Source organism: Neolamprologus brichardi, chromosome 12 (assembly GCF_056152115.1).
Source record: "Neolamprologus brichardi isolate AB-2024 chromosome 12, ASM5615211v1, whole genome shotgun sequence".
In the NCBI taxonomy this organism is placed as follows: Eukaryota; Metazoa; Chordata; class Actinopteri; order Cichliformes; family Cichlidae; genus Neolamprologus; species Neolamprologus brichardi.
The window spans coordinates 9,177,612-9,194,455 of NC_142115.1; the positions used below are offsets into that span (position 1 = coordinate 9,177,612).

Sequence of the window (16,844 nt, forward strand, 5' to 3'; positions counted from 1 at the left end):
ATGCCAAAAGAGCCTGTTGATGAAGGTTTGAGAGTTCAATTCAGATTTTCTGAATACTGTTAGTTGCAGAGAATAATAATAAATAAATAATAAACATGAAAAGATATTGATGAGAGATGAAAGATGACTGCTTCTTCTTTCGGAGAGCTATACGGCTTGTCTTCTTTGTGAAATAACACAATTCTGCTGAAAACATTTGCATTTTTTTATTTTGTCAAAAAGCTGCCGCCTTAAAGTACATTGAGTCAAAGTCAGTCCTAAGTATGAGGGTAAAATGTAAAAAGCTTACAACTGACGAGTGTGTGGAACCCCCAAAATCCAAACTCAACGAAACCTGCTGAAATTTAGCTTGAAGTACAAGTGTTCAGCTATCATGCTACAGCCAGAGCTAGAGTACAAAAACATATTCTTAAAATGCTTACCAAAGATTTCTGACATATTTGATGACAGAAATCTTTGTCTGTCTTTATGTATGTGGTAATCTGATGACAGAAAACAATGCAGCAGCTCAGCAGCTGTATTTACAGGAGTCTCCATCTCAAATTATGGACTAAAAGCATCTCATACTCCCAGTCGTCAGATCTCAAGTGTTCAGTGAGAAGCTCCATAAGAATCATCCTTGTTGAAAAAAAATCACGTGACCTCATTTTCATCCTATCAGATGTGAATAAAGCTTGTGTACAGATTCAAGGAACAGTCTGACAGTAAATACAGCAGGGACAGCAGTGCAGAGACTCGTGGATGAAGAGATCACACTCCACACAGAACACACTGTGACACGATGGACAGCTGAACATCTGGAATGTCACAGGCATGCAGACAGAGCAAATAAATAAAAGGCAGATAAAGACATTATACAGTTTTCACAAGAAAAAATCTAAATGAATCCAGCAGGGCACAAAGTGTCACAGCAACTGAAGGCAGGCCCCTGATTTCACCAAAACTTAAGCTCTGCCAGCCAGCACATGTGGGTGGAAATGTGTGCTGCTTAAGTCTGACTTATCCTATCTGCATTCGTTCTCAGATGGGTATAAATTTATATTTACATATACTTTAAATAATTATTTAATCTTTAAAAAAACCCTAAATAATATACATATAATAACAACAATAATATTGATAATAAAAGGGGCAGCATGGAGACACTTATATAATTATTATTATTATGAACTGAAGATGATGGCACAAGTCACAGTTTTGACAATTTCACAATGAGGAACATTAAAATTGTTCAAATTTTCATAGATGCAGTTTTGTGCAGGTTGGTGAAACTATCCATCTTCTCTCCTGAGAAAGTCTGTCTCTCGCCTTATTAGCAAATACCTTTTGTGAAACAATTTGCCTCTGTTTAAACATCTGGTGTTTTTCTGAATGAAATGTGTGTTTGTGATTGTTGCAATCTTTTTTTTTTTTTTTTTAAATCTGACAGCATCCCAGCTTTATGGAATTGGGCTTATATCCTCCTGCGAACCGAGGAAAAAGGAATCTTCCTGTTGAACTTGTTGTGTGATTTCCTTGCTCTTTGGAGTGAAAAGATTCCACCCAAACACATGAGATATCTATGGAAAGCCCAGCATATCCTCTATTTAGCACATCAGGACTTAGTAGGGTAGCTCAAATAAGTCAAAAGATACAGACCAAAAACACTCTACATGTCCTCCTGGTTCTTAGGAGGACATGTAGAGTGGTCATGGTTTGGGATGCAGACAAATTTCAGCAAGAGTGAGATGATGGCTATCCACTGTATAAGGAAAAAGCAAAAATCTTGCAGATTCTGCAGATTCATATGCAGATGCCTGCTGTATGAGATTGTAGGTGTGTTAATATATAAAACTGTTGAACGTCGTGGCAAATTTAAAAGAACAGGTAACTATACTGGCTTGTCACAGACCACATTTCCCCCAGTCTTCGGCAGAGATGCTGATCTTCAGAGCAGGCCAAACAAAAGCTGGATGTTACGTTTCTGAAACATTTTGTGAATTAAAGCCAATATTAAAGTGTGTCGTGTTATTCGCATACCCGTGACCAGAAATCACTTGTAAACCTCGACAAATGACTCTATTTACACAGCAAAGACTGAGGGCAGTTGACTGTGACAGGCAAACTGGTTTTTATGAGTAAAACTGGAAGTTCATTTCACAACAAGAATAACACTGTGCTGTGCTGCACAGATATTCAGCCACTTACACTTTTATCCTTCAGCTCTGCTTGACATGCCTGACAGAACCTGAAACCAAACCACAACAGTATAAGACATTCAGTGAAACACCATCTGCATCTCAATGTGAGAGTAGATCACAGCTACCTGTCTCCTTGGAGGTTCTCCACTGGACTCTCTACAAAAGCTTGGAGGGGGAAGAGGTGGTGAAAGGATCTGGCGAGATGGGGGGCCGACACCAGAGTCAAACCTTGGAGATAAAACAGCACATAGGCCAGTCAACACACAACAACAAAAATATTTTTTTTCCATCTAATCCTTTAACTGAACAGTTACACATACGCAACACATACCACACACTTTACACTCCACGGGAAGCTCAGTGTAAGTGGCGTGGCACTGTGGACAGAAATATCCTCCCAGAGACAGACCTGGACCACTGCTGCTGTCCAGATGACTGGACAAACACAAAGACGAGCGTCAAAACAAATATTGATTTTAACCTGCAGTCTTAGCCATGTGGTTAATTGCACTGCTTTCTACTCACGACATGCTGAACGACGGCTTGGCATCCTGGTCAGTCACAGAGGCAATGGTATGCTGAGGAAAACCTGAGCAAACACAAGGTTCACATCAAGTGGATTCAGTGAGAATGACTTACTTTTTTTCTCCAAATCTTGGTTCTGTTTCAAAGGAATCATTTCAAAATGTCACCACAAGAAATAGCTATCAGAAACTCTGAAGGATTTCAACACTAATCTAACCATGAACAGCAACTTTCACAAGAGCTTAGAAGAAGCATTATACAGACACACAAAGCCACAAAAGCATACAAACACAATTCTAAAGACCTAAAGGTTCATCAGCACATAATAAGATCAACAGTTTACAGATGACACAGAAATAACCACTGCTTTATTTTGAAGGAAAACATCTCCAAAGTCTAGCAGCTGAAAGTGAGTCAGATTTGCTGATGCAGTGAGGGAATAAAACAAAGCAGAACACTACTTAAGAATCACCAGAGCAGCAGCAAGCACTGAAGCTTAACAGAACAAAGCTTCTGTGTTTAGACCTGCTGACAGCATGTACCCACACTGTACCCTGGACAGTTGGACAAGTGCGTTACTTTTACTTGTGGCCTCAGTATTGGACGCAACGTATATAAAGAGCTTAAGTATATGAGAAGGTGAACGTGACACTTCCAGTGATTACTTGGGGTTCACCAGTGTCACTGGTTTAGTTCCATTGTTTTTATTAATAACTTTGATCCACAAGGAAATCCTACTAATTCCAAAGGCTTTTGCTGCAGCTGTAGGTAAGTGACGGGAGAGGAGCTGACTGAATACCAAGAGATGGAGACGGCGTCAGCATACTCACCCATGCGGATTAAAGAGCATTCAGAGGAGGAGCTGGCAGGAGGTGGTTTGATGTGAAGCATCAGCAGCTCTTTGAAGTGACTCTCATCCAAGATCACGTGGTACGAGCCGCCTGTCTCTCTCGTCAACACTGTACATACCCGGACCTCTGCTGACAGACCGATGACAGACACCCGCACCTTCAGGGACTTCAGGGTCTGACAGAGGAGATGGAGCACAGAGCTGTCTCTGGACCTGAGCTAACTTGTCTTTAAGATAATAAATGGACTGATGACTCTCAGCACAAAAAACAGAGTGGCTTCACCTTGATCAGCTCATAGATGTTGGCTGGGTCACATGTAGTGAGACTACTGAGGATGATCAGGATCTCCCGGCTCGTATGTCCAGGCATGTGCCTTCACACAGAGGCAAACAGCAGCTCAATGACGTCTCACTACAGAAGCTAATCAAAAACAATGACTCTGCTAAACCTACTTGAGGGTTTGTATGGCCAGGTTGAGGGAATTGTAGAGGGACGGCTCTCCTACGCAAACAGTGTCCACAGCTTTTTTCAGAGCAGTGATGTGCTTCTTTGGATTCCCTGGTGATGCCGTGAAACAACACACACCCACACAGTACATTTGCATTACAGAACAGATGACGTGAGGTTTAAAAAAACAAAAAACAAAACAAAAAACTAACACTGGCACACTGACGCTAATTTAAAAAAAAAGAAAAAAAGAAAAAGGTTTAGTGGCAAATCAAAAAACATTGGTTCAAAGAGACCAAATCACAGATACCTGCCAGATCAGTCAGCTTCTCAGCCCTTTTGTTCTTTGTGGTGATAATACCAACCTACAAAACAAAACACAGCACAACTCACTTACTAGCAGTCACTGATTAGTCTCTGGAAGTTTGCTGAACATCCACACACAGCCGAGTGTAACCCAGCAGCAACCTGGGGCCAATGCTGAAACTCTGGCACCTCCAGTGGACCCGTAAGGCTGGCTTCGAAAGCAAAACCCGACATATACAGATTAGAAAGCATGTTTACAACCCGGTCGACCTTCACGGACAGGACGTCTCTCCATTAGAACTGCATGTTGGGCCATTTCCACCAGGGTCTGTCACCCTCACTAATCTAAGACACCCAATTTTCTTTGTGCATTTTTATAAAATTATCAGGCGTTGCTTTGTAGTAGCATGAAGTCTGTGCTCCAGGCTGGCAAATCAAACTTTTTTTTGTCTGTCACACATCAGCAGGCGTATAAGCTGAGCAGCCCAGCCTTAGAGGAAGCATGAGGAATTCAGTAGTTTAGGAGGAGCTAAGAGTCAAAGGGAAACTAACTGGATTGGGCATCTGAGTAAAAGTATGAAACCAGGGTGTGTTTGTATACAGTGACAAGGGGCAGAATATGACTTAATATGACTTATGGCATACCTGGCTGATGGGATTTTGGTCAAAATATTCATCAACAAATACTTCCATGAGCTGAGGAGGAAAGAAGAGATGAGATAGTTAGCAGACAATCACACCGTGTAGCTGCTGGTGTCCAGGGAGACAGCTCTGCTTTACCTTGAGAGTAGAGGTGAGGCGGTTTGGTTTTAAGTCCTGGTCTTCCATACTACGCGAACAGTCAATCACCACATACACGTGACGCATCTGAAGTACAAAACAACCTTTAACAGCTTAACCTTCTTTTTCAAATTTTTCAAAAAATAGATGTTATGCACAATATTAACCAGCAGGTATGTTGGGCTACAAATATAGAATGTGCAGCAGATCCTATATTGACATGAGAGCTCAGAGACCTTGGCTTTGTGCTACGACAGGAAACTTCTCATTCATTTCAGGTTTATTTATAGAGCACCAAATCACATCAACAGTCACTTCAAGGTTTTAAACTGAATAGTAAAGATCCAGCAGCATTCTACAAACACATGATATTATACAGATATACACACAACTACTCACATATTTAGAATAATTAGTTAACTGTGTGTAAATTTTATATGCTTTATTTCAGAGTACTAAAACAGCACTCCACTTCAATAACAAACCACAAAAAGTCTTACGCATGTGGGAAACACAAGGCTCTGCACAACTCACCATTCCAAGCCTCACTTGCCCATGGCTCTCTATCACCCTGTGCAGCAAAGAAAGCATGAGATGAGGAGCAGGAGAAGACACAAGCATTTTCATCATGGGATGGATAGACAGACAGACACAAACACGCACACCTTTTCCGTTTGGACTGGTACAGAATCTCTTCCACTGTGGCTTTGAGTGAGCCTGACTCGTCCTCCTTCAGCACCTCCCTGAGGATGAAACATATTCCACAATAATCCAGGGTATGACGACACACAGCTCAAGCTGCAGATGCACATGGCTGATCAGTCTCACCATGTCCTCTCATAGCCCCCTTCCCAGCGCTTGGCTCTCTCTGGTTCTTCATCCATTGTGTTTGGCGGCCAGAAATTCAACAGACGCTCCCAGCCAAATCACTGCCAAACCAAGTACACACATTCGGTACTACAGACTCACAATAACTCATGACACGCTGCATTAAGGATAGGACGTATGGCCACATCTCGGTTATTGCTCATTCTGCATTTAACCCATGTGCCTTGCTTAGAAGCACAGTGGCAGTTATCGATTACTGTAGATTACCTCGGTGACTAGCTACCTTCTAGGAAGTTGGCGGTAAATAAAAACAGGTTAATAAAAACACAAACTGAAGCGAGGCGGCCATGTCAAAAACCCCATCATCAGACCAAACAGCACCTTTACGTACGGGTCGTTATCAGCGCCACAGACCTGCCTGTAAGTAGAGTCAAACTAACAATGTTGTAAGTGCAGTCCGCTGAGCCACAGCTCATAGCCCTCCATGTTCTTCCAGGACAGCGTGAGGCTGACACTGGGTTCGCTGACCTTACAGTGAGAGAAGCGACAGATGAAGTCGGGTTTTGAAATGAACTTACACTTTCCACCACCAACGAATTACTCCAGCTCGCCGACTCTATTCCGCCTGCTAGCTAGCTAGCTAAAAGTCCTGATAAATCAGTGATTCTCATGCAGTTCAAACAACAAGCATGATGCGGGACTCATATCATGCAGTTACACAGGACTATGATTTTAAACACCTTATAACTTACTATACTAACTAAACAATAAATATAAACACTCACCAACTCTGACTGTACTGTAACGCAAGCTGTGCAACAAGACTTTTCCTCCGGATGGAAACGGGCAAAGAAGAGAAAGGATCCGGGGACATACTATTTATTATTATCGTAGCATGATGGCCGCGGCATTTTAATGAAAGTTTACACAGTGTCATATACAAACAAATAGCTTTGTGATTTTACATCATACTGTACATATCAGGGAGAGTGCAAAAATCAGTGGGAAAACAAAAAAAATGACAATGCTTAATGGTAGTTTAATGCAGTACATGGCAATTGTTAGAAGTTATTAGCGCCCAGATCCATGAACATTTATGCTATGTGCTAATAACATAAGCTCTGCGCCCATACTAAACAGAGTTTTCCTTTATATCCATCATGCCAAGGTAATAAAGTATAGAAAAGTTTACTTCAGAACAATCGAAAGAATAAAAATAAACATTTACAAGAGCACATGCACAGCTACTCCGATACCGAAAAAAATTATAGGTCTCATCTTAACTGTGCCCACACTTATGCAAAACATTTCGGATCACAAGAGAAAAACAATAAAGTCTATAAACCTTACTTGTTTTTCAAAATGTTACTTGTGGAACTGAGAGGTAAAAAAAAAAAAAAGAAAAGAAAAAAAAATCCACATTTTATTTATCCTTTTGTTGTAGAAAAACTTGATTGGCTTATAAAAATGCATTTCATAGGCAAGAGCATCACTATAATAATCATACACGAGTTCATCATAAACTGGAGAGTTCAGTTCATAGACAGGGTCTTGGGTTGAAGGTTCAGGGTCGACGGTCATATTCACTGATCTTTCTCTTGATGTGCGACAGTTTGGATCTGAGATATTTACACCTCTTCTTCTTAATCTGGTACTCTGATGACTGTGGACAATACATAAGAAAGGTATTGTTGTTTGAATTCTTTACACACAAATTTCACTGCTGAGAATGTGAATAATAACCTTACCTTCTTGAAGTCCTTCAGCCTGTTATAGTCACTCAAGGCATCCTGAGATCAGATTACATATATTAGTTGACTAAAGAAGTAAGCATTATCCCGAATTCTCACACAGAACTTTCTTTTATGCTAAAGTTTTCAAACCATTTCTAACACTTTATTACTGGCTTTATTATTTGATTTTGAGTAGAATTATTTGAATATAAGCAAACACATAATGGATTGCATTTTTATAGTGCTTTTCTAGGCACCCAAAGCGCTTTACAATTCCACTATTCATTCACTCTCACATTCACACACTGCCACCAGTGTGTGAATGTGCAAGCTACAGTTTTAGCTGTGCAAGCTACAGTTTTAGCCACAGCTGCCCTGGGGCAGACTGACAGAAGCGAGGCTGCCATATCGCGCCATCGGCGCCTCTGGCCAACACCAGTAGGCGGTAGGGTAAAGTGTCTTGCCCAAGGACACAACGACCAGGACAGAGAGAACAGGGGCATCGAACTGGCAACCTTCCAGTAGATGAGCTTCCCAATTCCCCTGAGCCACGGTCGCCCCAACATATCAGTCTTATAAAGTTTCCTATAAAATCAGCCACCTTGCATCTGCTGTTAAACTGTTGACAGTTAGAAGTTAAATTGTTGCCTTGCACTGCAACTTGTACATTCACAATGAAATTGAATACAATGTAAATTTCATCAGATTTAAAATTGTAGGATTAATTGATGGCAAGACTTTTTTGAACAGTCTTAAGGAATGGAGTCTAAAACAAAACAACCCCCCCATTTTGCTGGTTCAGAAAGTAAGGACTGAAGTTAACTCAGAAGGATCAATTCCAGTACTGAATTTTATGCCTGTGGCACATATTCCAGAATATGTGAATATTTTTTTTTATTTTTTTGGTTAAAACTTTATTTGTGAAAAAAATTCATGAAGTCATTACTAGTTAAGGTTAAAGAACTAGTCAGTTCAACAGAGATCTGACTTTTTGTCAGCCTGCCTAAAATAGGGTTGTTATTTTCTTTAATCTGAGATTAATAGTAAGATATTCTAGCTTTACAGGGTTGTTTTTGTTTTGTTTTTTGTTAAATAGAGCAGCAAACTCTTTTTCCAAGCTAAATGAAGATCTTCTAAATAAGTGACATGCCATTTCCTCTGTAACTTATGGGTTATCTGCTTTAAGGTGGACATGTGTGAGTCATTAAAAGGAGTCACCACTTCTGATTTGAGGCTTTTTTTCCAGAGGAGCTACAGTATCCAGAGTCATACGCAGTTAGAATGTAACACTATTAACAAGATAATCAACCTCTGTGGGAGTAGAGTTCAGGTAGCTCCTCTGCATTGTGCTGGCACATATCATTGAAGAAGATAACAGTGGAGGAATTATATCCTTACACTAAGTTACAGCACTTTCAGAAAGACATCTACTGTGTAATATTGTAAATTTAAATATTATAAAGAAATGAACAGAAAAAAAAACAGGTTTTTCTGGGAAGAATGTTATATGTCATATGTAAGAAGAAGATCCAGAGTGTGCTTAAAGTGGTGGGTGGGCTCGTTTACATTTTGAGTGAAGCCAGTTGGCCCTAATTACAGTTTAAATGCTATGTCATTTTCAGTATCTACGTGGATGTTTAAAATAAATAACCCACTGTAAATATTTTATCTGAACTGAAATATAAATCACAGTCATTGTTAACTCATTTTGAGTGTTTGGTTTTTGTTAGATACTCATTAGGTCGCTGTTATTGTCTGAAAATTGTTTGTGTAGTTTTCATTGGTTTCTGTTTTAGATTTAGTTTTTTAAAATTATTATAATATGGTAATATGGAGAATACTTTTTAAAAAGTGCAGTTTTAATTTTTATTTCAGTTACTTGAAATGCCTTGTGTTGGTTAGGTTTAAAAACCTAGGGTACGGGGTGTGTGTGTGTGTGTGTGTGTGTGTGTGTGTGTGTGTGTGTGTGTGTAAACCGGCAACCTTCCGATTACAAGACTAATTGCCAACTCTTGAGCCACGATCGCCCCTTGAGTAAAGTAAGGGTGGACCAGCCACCTTCCCTTCAAAGAACCAGACAGATACTGCCGTCCTTACCATGAACTCTGGACTGCCATCAGAATGTCGGTCCAGTTCTCGGTCCAGGTCGGCCAGGTCCTGGTTTATGCCATCCAGCTCAGCCTGTAGGTTCTTGTATTCTTGGTGATCCCTATCAAACTCCTGTTTGTAGGCCAGACGCTCTTGCTCATCCAAAATGGGGGGAAACAAACTATACGCAAGAAGACAATTCAGTACATAACCAGTAAAACAAAAGAGATACGAATCAGTCAAGGTCAAAGACAAAGTTCTTTATTACCAGCTTTGATCTAGAAATAGCAGATTAATTGCAATCAGCTAATAACTGGCAATGGGATCACATGCACTCACACACTGAAATCTTCTTCCTCTAGGTCATCCCCAGATTCCACACCAGTGTCGTAGTCCCTCAGCCTGGGCTGCAGGCCTCCCACATAGCTGCTGATGTCAGAGTCTCTGCAAACAGGATTTACTGATTCATCAATTTTTGCAAAAGCCTTATAAGTATGCCATTAAAACAAACACACTTGAACCCTTGTAGTATACTTACAGAACCAACTGGTCTCAAATATGGTTAATATGGTTCCCCATTATCCTTCAGCACCTTAAACTTCAATACTTAAGGATGAGCTGACCCATCAGAGATGGATCACTGTGATCGAGTGCTACTACAGAGTTATGTGCACCTCTTCTCTTTGCACCAGACCTCATTTCAAATTTGGTACAGGGACACTGATCGTTTGTTGACCTGATTTGAACAGAAGTATCCCCGTCTGACCAGCTGGAGTTCCCTCTACACAGCACAGGAAACAGTTTCTGCAGCAGCTGAGATGTTCATCTTCGCAAAGTTGATAATGATGCACTTTTACACAGCCATGAAGAACAGTTTCTTATTGACCCACACTCACAAATAAATGTATCTTCATTGTACATTTCTATTTGAAATGTTATTTATTCTCTGTGTTTCAGTGAGTGTTTTTCATTACAGCACCAACAATACAAAACCCTTTTCTTGGGAATTTAGCGACGTTAAAAATATAATCAAAGAGGCTTTGGTGGTGGATTGTAAGTGTCATGGTCTGTGTGGAGTTATGTTCTCCCATGTCTGTTTGGGTACTGTGTGGGGCATTTTCAATTCGTCCCACAGTCCGAACACACAGATTGACCGTAGGTGTGGGTATGAATGTGAAAGTGAATGGCTGTCTGTCTCACTGTGTTAGCCCCATCATAGACTGGTGACTGTTCAGGGTCTACCCCTCCTCACCAGCTGGGATAGCTTCCAGGTGCCCCACCCAGAAGTCTCCAAGCCATTTTATTTTAGATGACCTTTGGTAGTTTACAGAGGGAAATTGTGTAACTAAGTCCATCCGGCCACAGTCCTGATCATGTGAGCCCCCCCCCCCTCCCCCCCTGCCTCTGCACCCCACCCCAGAACATTTAGTCCTACAAAACTTCATTGGAATTTTACAAAAACAGACTGACAGTAATGCTGCATGTGCAAAAGGTCAGACACCCAAGGTAAGACGCTATCATGTTTTAACTAAAATTATACACTGTTCAGTCATTTCAGTAATTTATTATTCAAGAATAAAAACCCAATAGAGCTGCTAGCATCACTATATCTGTAAAAAAACAAACAAAACAAAAAAAAAACCCAAACCCCCAATGCTTAATGATACCTTTTCATAACAATGAAGAACATGCTTACCCTGGTAGGTATAGAGGCTTGTTGTAGTCCAGCTGGTCTAAATAGTCTCTAGAGGCCCCAACTTTATCGTTATGGTCATTAACAAACACCTCTGGATCACCAGACACGTTGGTCACCTGAAGCAACAAACATAGTCAGCCTCAGAGTTTCTACAATGCCAGATTGAAATTAAAGGGACTTTTCAAAATGATGAGCAGTTTAAGGGTGAAAGTGGTAGCCACATGGCTCTACAAATATTTTGAGTTTAGGTTTAAGGTGAAAATACCACGATTATGTCAAAGATTTTTCACATCAATGAGTGTCGTCCCATATTGTTAATGAGAGTGCCTTATCATAACCTAATGAGATACTACTCTCATACTTGAGGTCATGGAAACCTGTTTCCTCCATATGAAGCAAGAAGCATCCGCAGGGACCAACCGGTTCCTCTACTTGTCCCTGTATGTCTGAATACCACAAATACCTTCACTATTGTCAACAAGAAGTCTCAGTCAGTGCCTTTCAACCAGCACACCTGATGAAATCTCAGGCCTAATGGTGCTGCTTGGAAAGTACACAGCTGAAATGAAAGCTACATGGCTATGGACATAATACTTAGATACACATTTTCCATTTTTATCACTACCATCGGAAGACAGGGAATAAATTAGTTAGTCTGAACATGTGAAAGATCTAATGAGTTAATGTTTAAAAGAATAAAAATATAACAGCATGCTGTTTCACTTTAGATGACATCACAGTGACACCACAGCACATCATGCTGAAACTGAGAGTGGCTAAACAGACCACACCCAGAAACTACAGGTGAAACCTCCTCTGCCCAGTGTCTCTCTCACCTGTCACGCACACACGCGCGCACACGCGCGCACACACGCACACACACACACACTAATTCTCAGCTTTTGTAACAAACAAGTTGTGTAATTTCTGAAGTAGTAGTAGTGGTTAGAATCTGCAGCCAATTACATGAATTATGCTCCTATGCATCTTTATTGCCATTTACAGTGCTGTTAGGATGTCCCAGACTGTTTTAATGTTCTTAACAGTCCGTTTAGAGATTACACAGATCACTTCACAAAACCAAGCATTCTGAATAGTGGATAAGAGCAGATAACACATTATCGCCCTGCAACTGACTTTAATGTTGCGGAAATTTTAAAGCCATCTGACACACCTTAGAGATGTAGCTCTTCACTGCAGATGTGTGTCATGTTTACAGTATTTAAAATATTCAAAAATATTCACAGAGAGTTGGAGACTGAGTGGGGAATTTGTTGAGCTGACCTGATATATTTACTTCGACCTTAATTTGACGGAATAAAGTTACGCTGCAGCTGATACAGGCTTTTGCTATTTAGTAAACAGGTAAATGCGATGCTGATGTCAACACAGTCACACACAGACTCACCCACTCCCCGACGCTGTTGTGGTGACCAACATTGACAACCTTGACTTCCTCCCAGAGAATGCGTTCTGGGCCCCAGCGCCTGATCTGTTGGCGAGTCTTGACCGCAAACACGAGCAGGATGATGAGGGCAACAAACACCAAAAAGCCCATAACCACAGCGATGGCCTGCAAGAAGCACAACCAAGATCATGGAGCTGAAGTAATACCAATTATCAGGGATATAAATGACAGGCAAGTTTCTCACATTTCCCTAAAAATCTCAATCTTATAACACCTGCCACCAAACAATGAGTTGGCCAAAGGACATTTGCAGGTACAAGTCTGCCATGAAACAATGATTCCAAATTCATGTAGAACAAACTGGGTTTCCAGTATCACTACATGTACAAGTTGGTTTCCAACGGCACACATGCTCAGTTCAGCTGATTGCTGCTTTAGTGCAAAAATGTGTAGAAACACACCCAATTCCTGATCACCAAAATGTATTCTGCTGCTCGAGATATCGCCTGCCCACAAGCGACAGTCAGTGACGCCGTTTCTGTCAGGGTTATGGTGATGTTTGCAGTTCTTACAGGTAACATTTAATGACGTCAATTTAACAAAAATAAGGCAAACAAACACTGGTGTTCAGTATTTTCCCCGATTTAGGAAATGTGAAAAGTTTGGAGCTCAATTGCACCAGTCCCTGAGTGCACCCAGAACAAGCTGATTTAATACTGAAAGAGGGGCACACACATTTCTCAGGTTTTTGTTGTTTCTTTTGCTTTTAATAACTTTAAAATAGACGAACACATAAACTTCCAATAAAATGAACATTTGCAGACTTTTCTCTTCCTGACACCACTCAGTTCTATTGCATTTTTCTTCTAGTCTTTTGAAGTCGTAATTTCATCTTCATGTGTCCATTAACTGTGAGTTTAATTTACTGCTGCCTCTCTGGCTGAAACTAAACAAACTCTCAGTATACACAGAGAAAGGAACTACACAGCAACCGCACATCCTGTGCCAAAGATCCAACCACACATTATTAGAGAAAAAGTGTCTCACCTCTTGGGGCTCCACCACGCAGTAATGGTACAGGTATTGGTTTAAGAAGAGGCCCTGGGGCTGGACCTGGTTCTGGAACTGGGCACACATCTGTACTACCTGGTTGTAGTACATAGACCCCGTGGACTGTGCTGTTGGATTTATCGCCACCAGGTACACAATAGTGGCAATAATCATCAGGAATGCCAAGATGGCGCAGATAATGATTGATGCCAGGTAGAACTTTGATGAACGGGCAGTACCTTGCCTTGACACAACCATGATGAATATAATAAGCACAGCTATGAAGGTAATGGCAGAAATGGCAATGATAAAGCCTTTGCCAGATCTGGGATCCATTTGTGTTCCTCCATAGCCGGAATAGGAACCACCATATGCGCCACCATATGAGCCACCATACGAGCCACCATACGCACCCCCATAACCGGTTCCATATCCACTGCCATATGAGCCTGGTACGAGACCAGTTCCGCCCCCCATGAGACTCATTTCGTAATCCCAGGCCAGTGTGGAGGCCACACAGGCAAACACAGCCACACACATGATGATAATGATGATGCACATTATCTTCATCACACCAGGTGGTGAATTCCAGCGATAGAAGTGAAGCACCTTATTTCCAGAATAATAGGAAAATGCTGGGTTGGACATGACTTCACTGTGCCTGTGACTGGAACAGAGGAGAGAAGATGAGTTGTGGTCATTGTCAAGACATGGAAAAGCAAACACCAAGTACTGATATAAAAATAGCAAGGCTACCCCAAGAATAAGGTCTAATATTGTCAATGTTTTCATCACAAGGGCAACTTCTCATAATGGTGTGATCTACTTCACGTCATTGAAATGAACAGGTTATCACTTTGAAAAAGAAAATCCTCATGTCATCTAAAACCCAACTAAGCCAAAGCCTCATTGATGTCCATCACACATTTTCCAAAGGCTAAAGATGATTTAAAAAAAAGTTTATTAGGGATGGACGTGTTTGTCAAATAGTTAACAAGAACAACAACAAAAAAACTTGGTAGAACTCAAGTTTTTTTAAATACAACAAATTGTTTATACACTAATAAGCCAAAGATCTATGGTTTGAGCCCAAAAGGTGACACTAATGCTGTTTGGCATCTGATGTAAAAATCTAATCAAACGTGAATCGGCCCACTGCAGCAATGCCTTGTGAATACTGGAGCGCTGGAAAATGGCAACTATGAAAACTATGCCAACAGTCGGGTGACAATGAGAAATGGTGTGGGATTAGAAAGGCATAACTATTATTACCAATTGCCTGAATTTCATCACATAACCTTTTACGGTCTTCTGATGCCTATATTGAAGCTTTTTTAAACGTATTACTGGCAATTTAAAAACAAGCAAACGCTTGCTCAAAAATGATGAAATTTGTCACTTTTGTTATGTGAAAATCCTTTAAACCTTACATTAATTTAAAATCATTGAATTCTGAGGCTTTTCTTCGAACATGTCTACATTTCCAGAGGTTTATTTACCATAAATACTACACTGAGCTTAAGTCAGCTGAGTCCATAAATGACTAGATGAAGCAGGTGTCTGTGCGTAGTGAATGATAAAGGGAATTCAGCTTACCGTTTTTTGCCACTGTGGTTGCTGTGTTTGTTGCTCGGCATACTTAAGGTCAACTTCCACTCACTCTAGTAGGACAACACACAAGAAGCAATGAGCATTCAAAAGCTTTTGTATAATGTCATGTGTCAGACTAGTTTTCCTGCAGAGGCACATACCAGCTCTCAGCCTTTTGTTACAAGTGTGTTTGTGCAGATTTCCTAGCTCACATGATTTCTTTGTTTTTCTTGTCTAAGGCAACTGAATCAATTATGTGATACATACTTTTCAAAAGTCAACACTTCAAATTGCGTTTGATTTTCTGAAATGTGGGGCTAGGAATGATTAGAAATGATTGGCACTAATATTCATGAAGTGCCTTACTCTGACGCTTTGTTAAAAATGATATATTTTATGGCAATCTCAAACGATGAATGCGAAAATCTAACAAACTAGTGACGTATCAGGGGACCAATGTCTGGCTATGGAAAGCACTATGATGGAAAACAGCGCCTGTGTTTATGAGGAAACCTGTTAATATGGTGGCCATTTCAGATTAAAAGCAGCTGTCTGAGCAGATAACACTGATCCATTCCATCACCTGTAAACTGACTTTAACATCAATGCTCATCTCTTCTACTTCAACCTGTCCGTAAACTCTAGTTACACCTTTAAGGGGGACCTACCTGTGTGATGATCGGCGTCCTGCTGATGAACACAATACACACTCACTCAAATACGAACGCAAACACTGTGCTCGCGACCGCCTCCATCCACAGCGCGCACTCAGGTAGCAACGAGACGCGCATATAGGCGTGTGCTCGTCACGTGGTCGCCTCCTCCTTGAAACAGGACTAACCTGTCCTCAGTGCCTGCATCTTCTGGAAACAGGCAGAAGATGCGTGTACTCTTCCAGGAACTGGTTGAGCTTTATTTCCAGTCCACGCACAGATTGCTCTTAATACTTTTAATCATTCATACAGAAAACCAGATTATAAACAAATGAACCCTCAATCTGCTCCACTTAAAATAACAAACATAATCTCTTTTGAACATCTATTTATCCCGCAATTTCGACAAAAAGCAGGGTTACTATCAAGAAATGCGAATCCCGACGTGCCAGACTTGATCTCTGTTAAAATGTATACAGCTCGTGCACTAATTCGATGTACCTGAAATCTGAGCCGATGTCCCCATCCCGTCTTCCTACTGTTGTGAAACTTGGTGGGACAAACAGTAACCTGTCAAACCTGTCCTGCAGGTAGAGCTTCTGCTGAGTGCGTGAGTCCAGCAGCCACCTTGATCCCTGCATCAGTAGACCACTTCTAGTAGCCCGCATGTTTCTTTGCTTTTTGGACAGTTTCTAGCAGACACACCCTG

At 40.9% G+C, this 16,844-nt stretch overlaps 2 protein-coding genes across 4 annotated transcripts; both read right to left on the minus strand.

Annotated features, from left to right (window-relative positions):
* Positions 1-191: 191 nt before the first annotated feature.
* On the minus strand, positions 192-6,825 carry gtf2h2 (general transcription factor IIH, polypeptide 2). Of its 3 annotated transcripts, none has more exons than XM_006797576.3 (15): positions 6,703-6,825; positions 5,918-6,018; positions 5,755-5,832; positions 5,624-5,660; positions 5,090-5,176; positions 4,955-5,005; positions 4,314-4,368; positions 4,009-4,114; positions 3,839-3,929; positions 3,536-3,731; positions 2,706-2,769; positions 2,512-2,615; positions 2,306-2,408; positions 2,188-2,227; positions 192-797 (listed from the first exon to the last, which is right to left on the minus strand). In XM_006797576.3, exons 2-15 carry the CDS (start codon positions 5,971-5,973, stop codon positions 687-689), a joined length of 1,179 nt encoding a protein of 392 aa, XP_006797639.1. In that variant the 5' UTR covers positions 5,974-6,018; positions 6,703-6,825; the 3' UTR covers positions 192-686. The 3 variants fall into 3 exon arrangements, with proteins under 3 accessions (XP_006797639.1, XP_006797640.1, XP_035766541.1); XM_006797577.3 differs by lacking the exon at positions 6,703-6,825 and adding an exon at positions 6,496-6,695; XM_035910648.2 differs by lacking the exon at positions 6,703-6,825 and adding an exon at positions 6,332-6,461.
* On the minus strand, positions 6,824-16,247 carry oclnb (occludin b). The gene is made up of 9 exons (XM_006797578.3): positions 16,151-16,247; positions 15,489-15,553; positions 13,890-14,559; positions 12,843-13,007; positions 11,435-11,550; positions 10,078-10,182; positions 9,748-9,919; positions 7,666-7,707; positions 6,824-7,580 (listed from the first exon to the last, which is right to left on the minus strand). The coding sequence occupies exons 2-9, from the start codon at positions 15,527-15,529 to the stop codon at positions 7,482-7,484; spliced, it is 1,410 nt and encodes a 469-aa protein (XP_006797641.2). The 5' UTR covers positions 15,530-15,553; positions 16,151-16,247; the 3' UTR covers positions 6,824-7,481.
* Between the last annotated feature and the right edge of the window lie 597 nt (positions 16,248-16,844).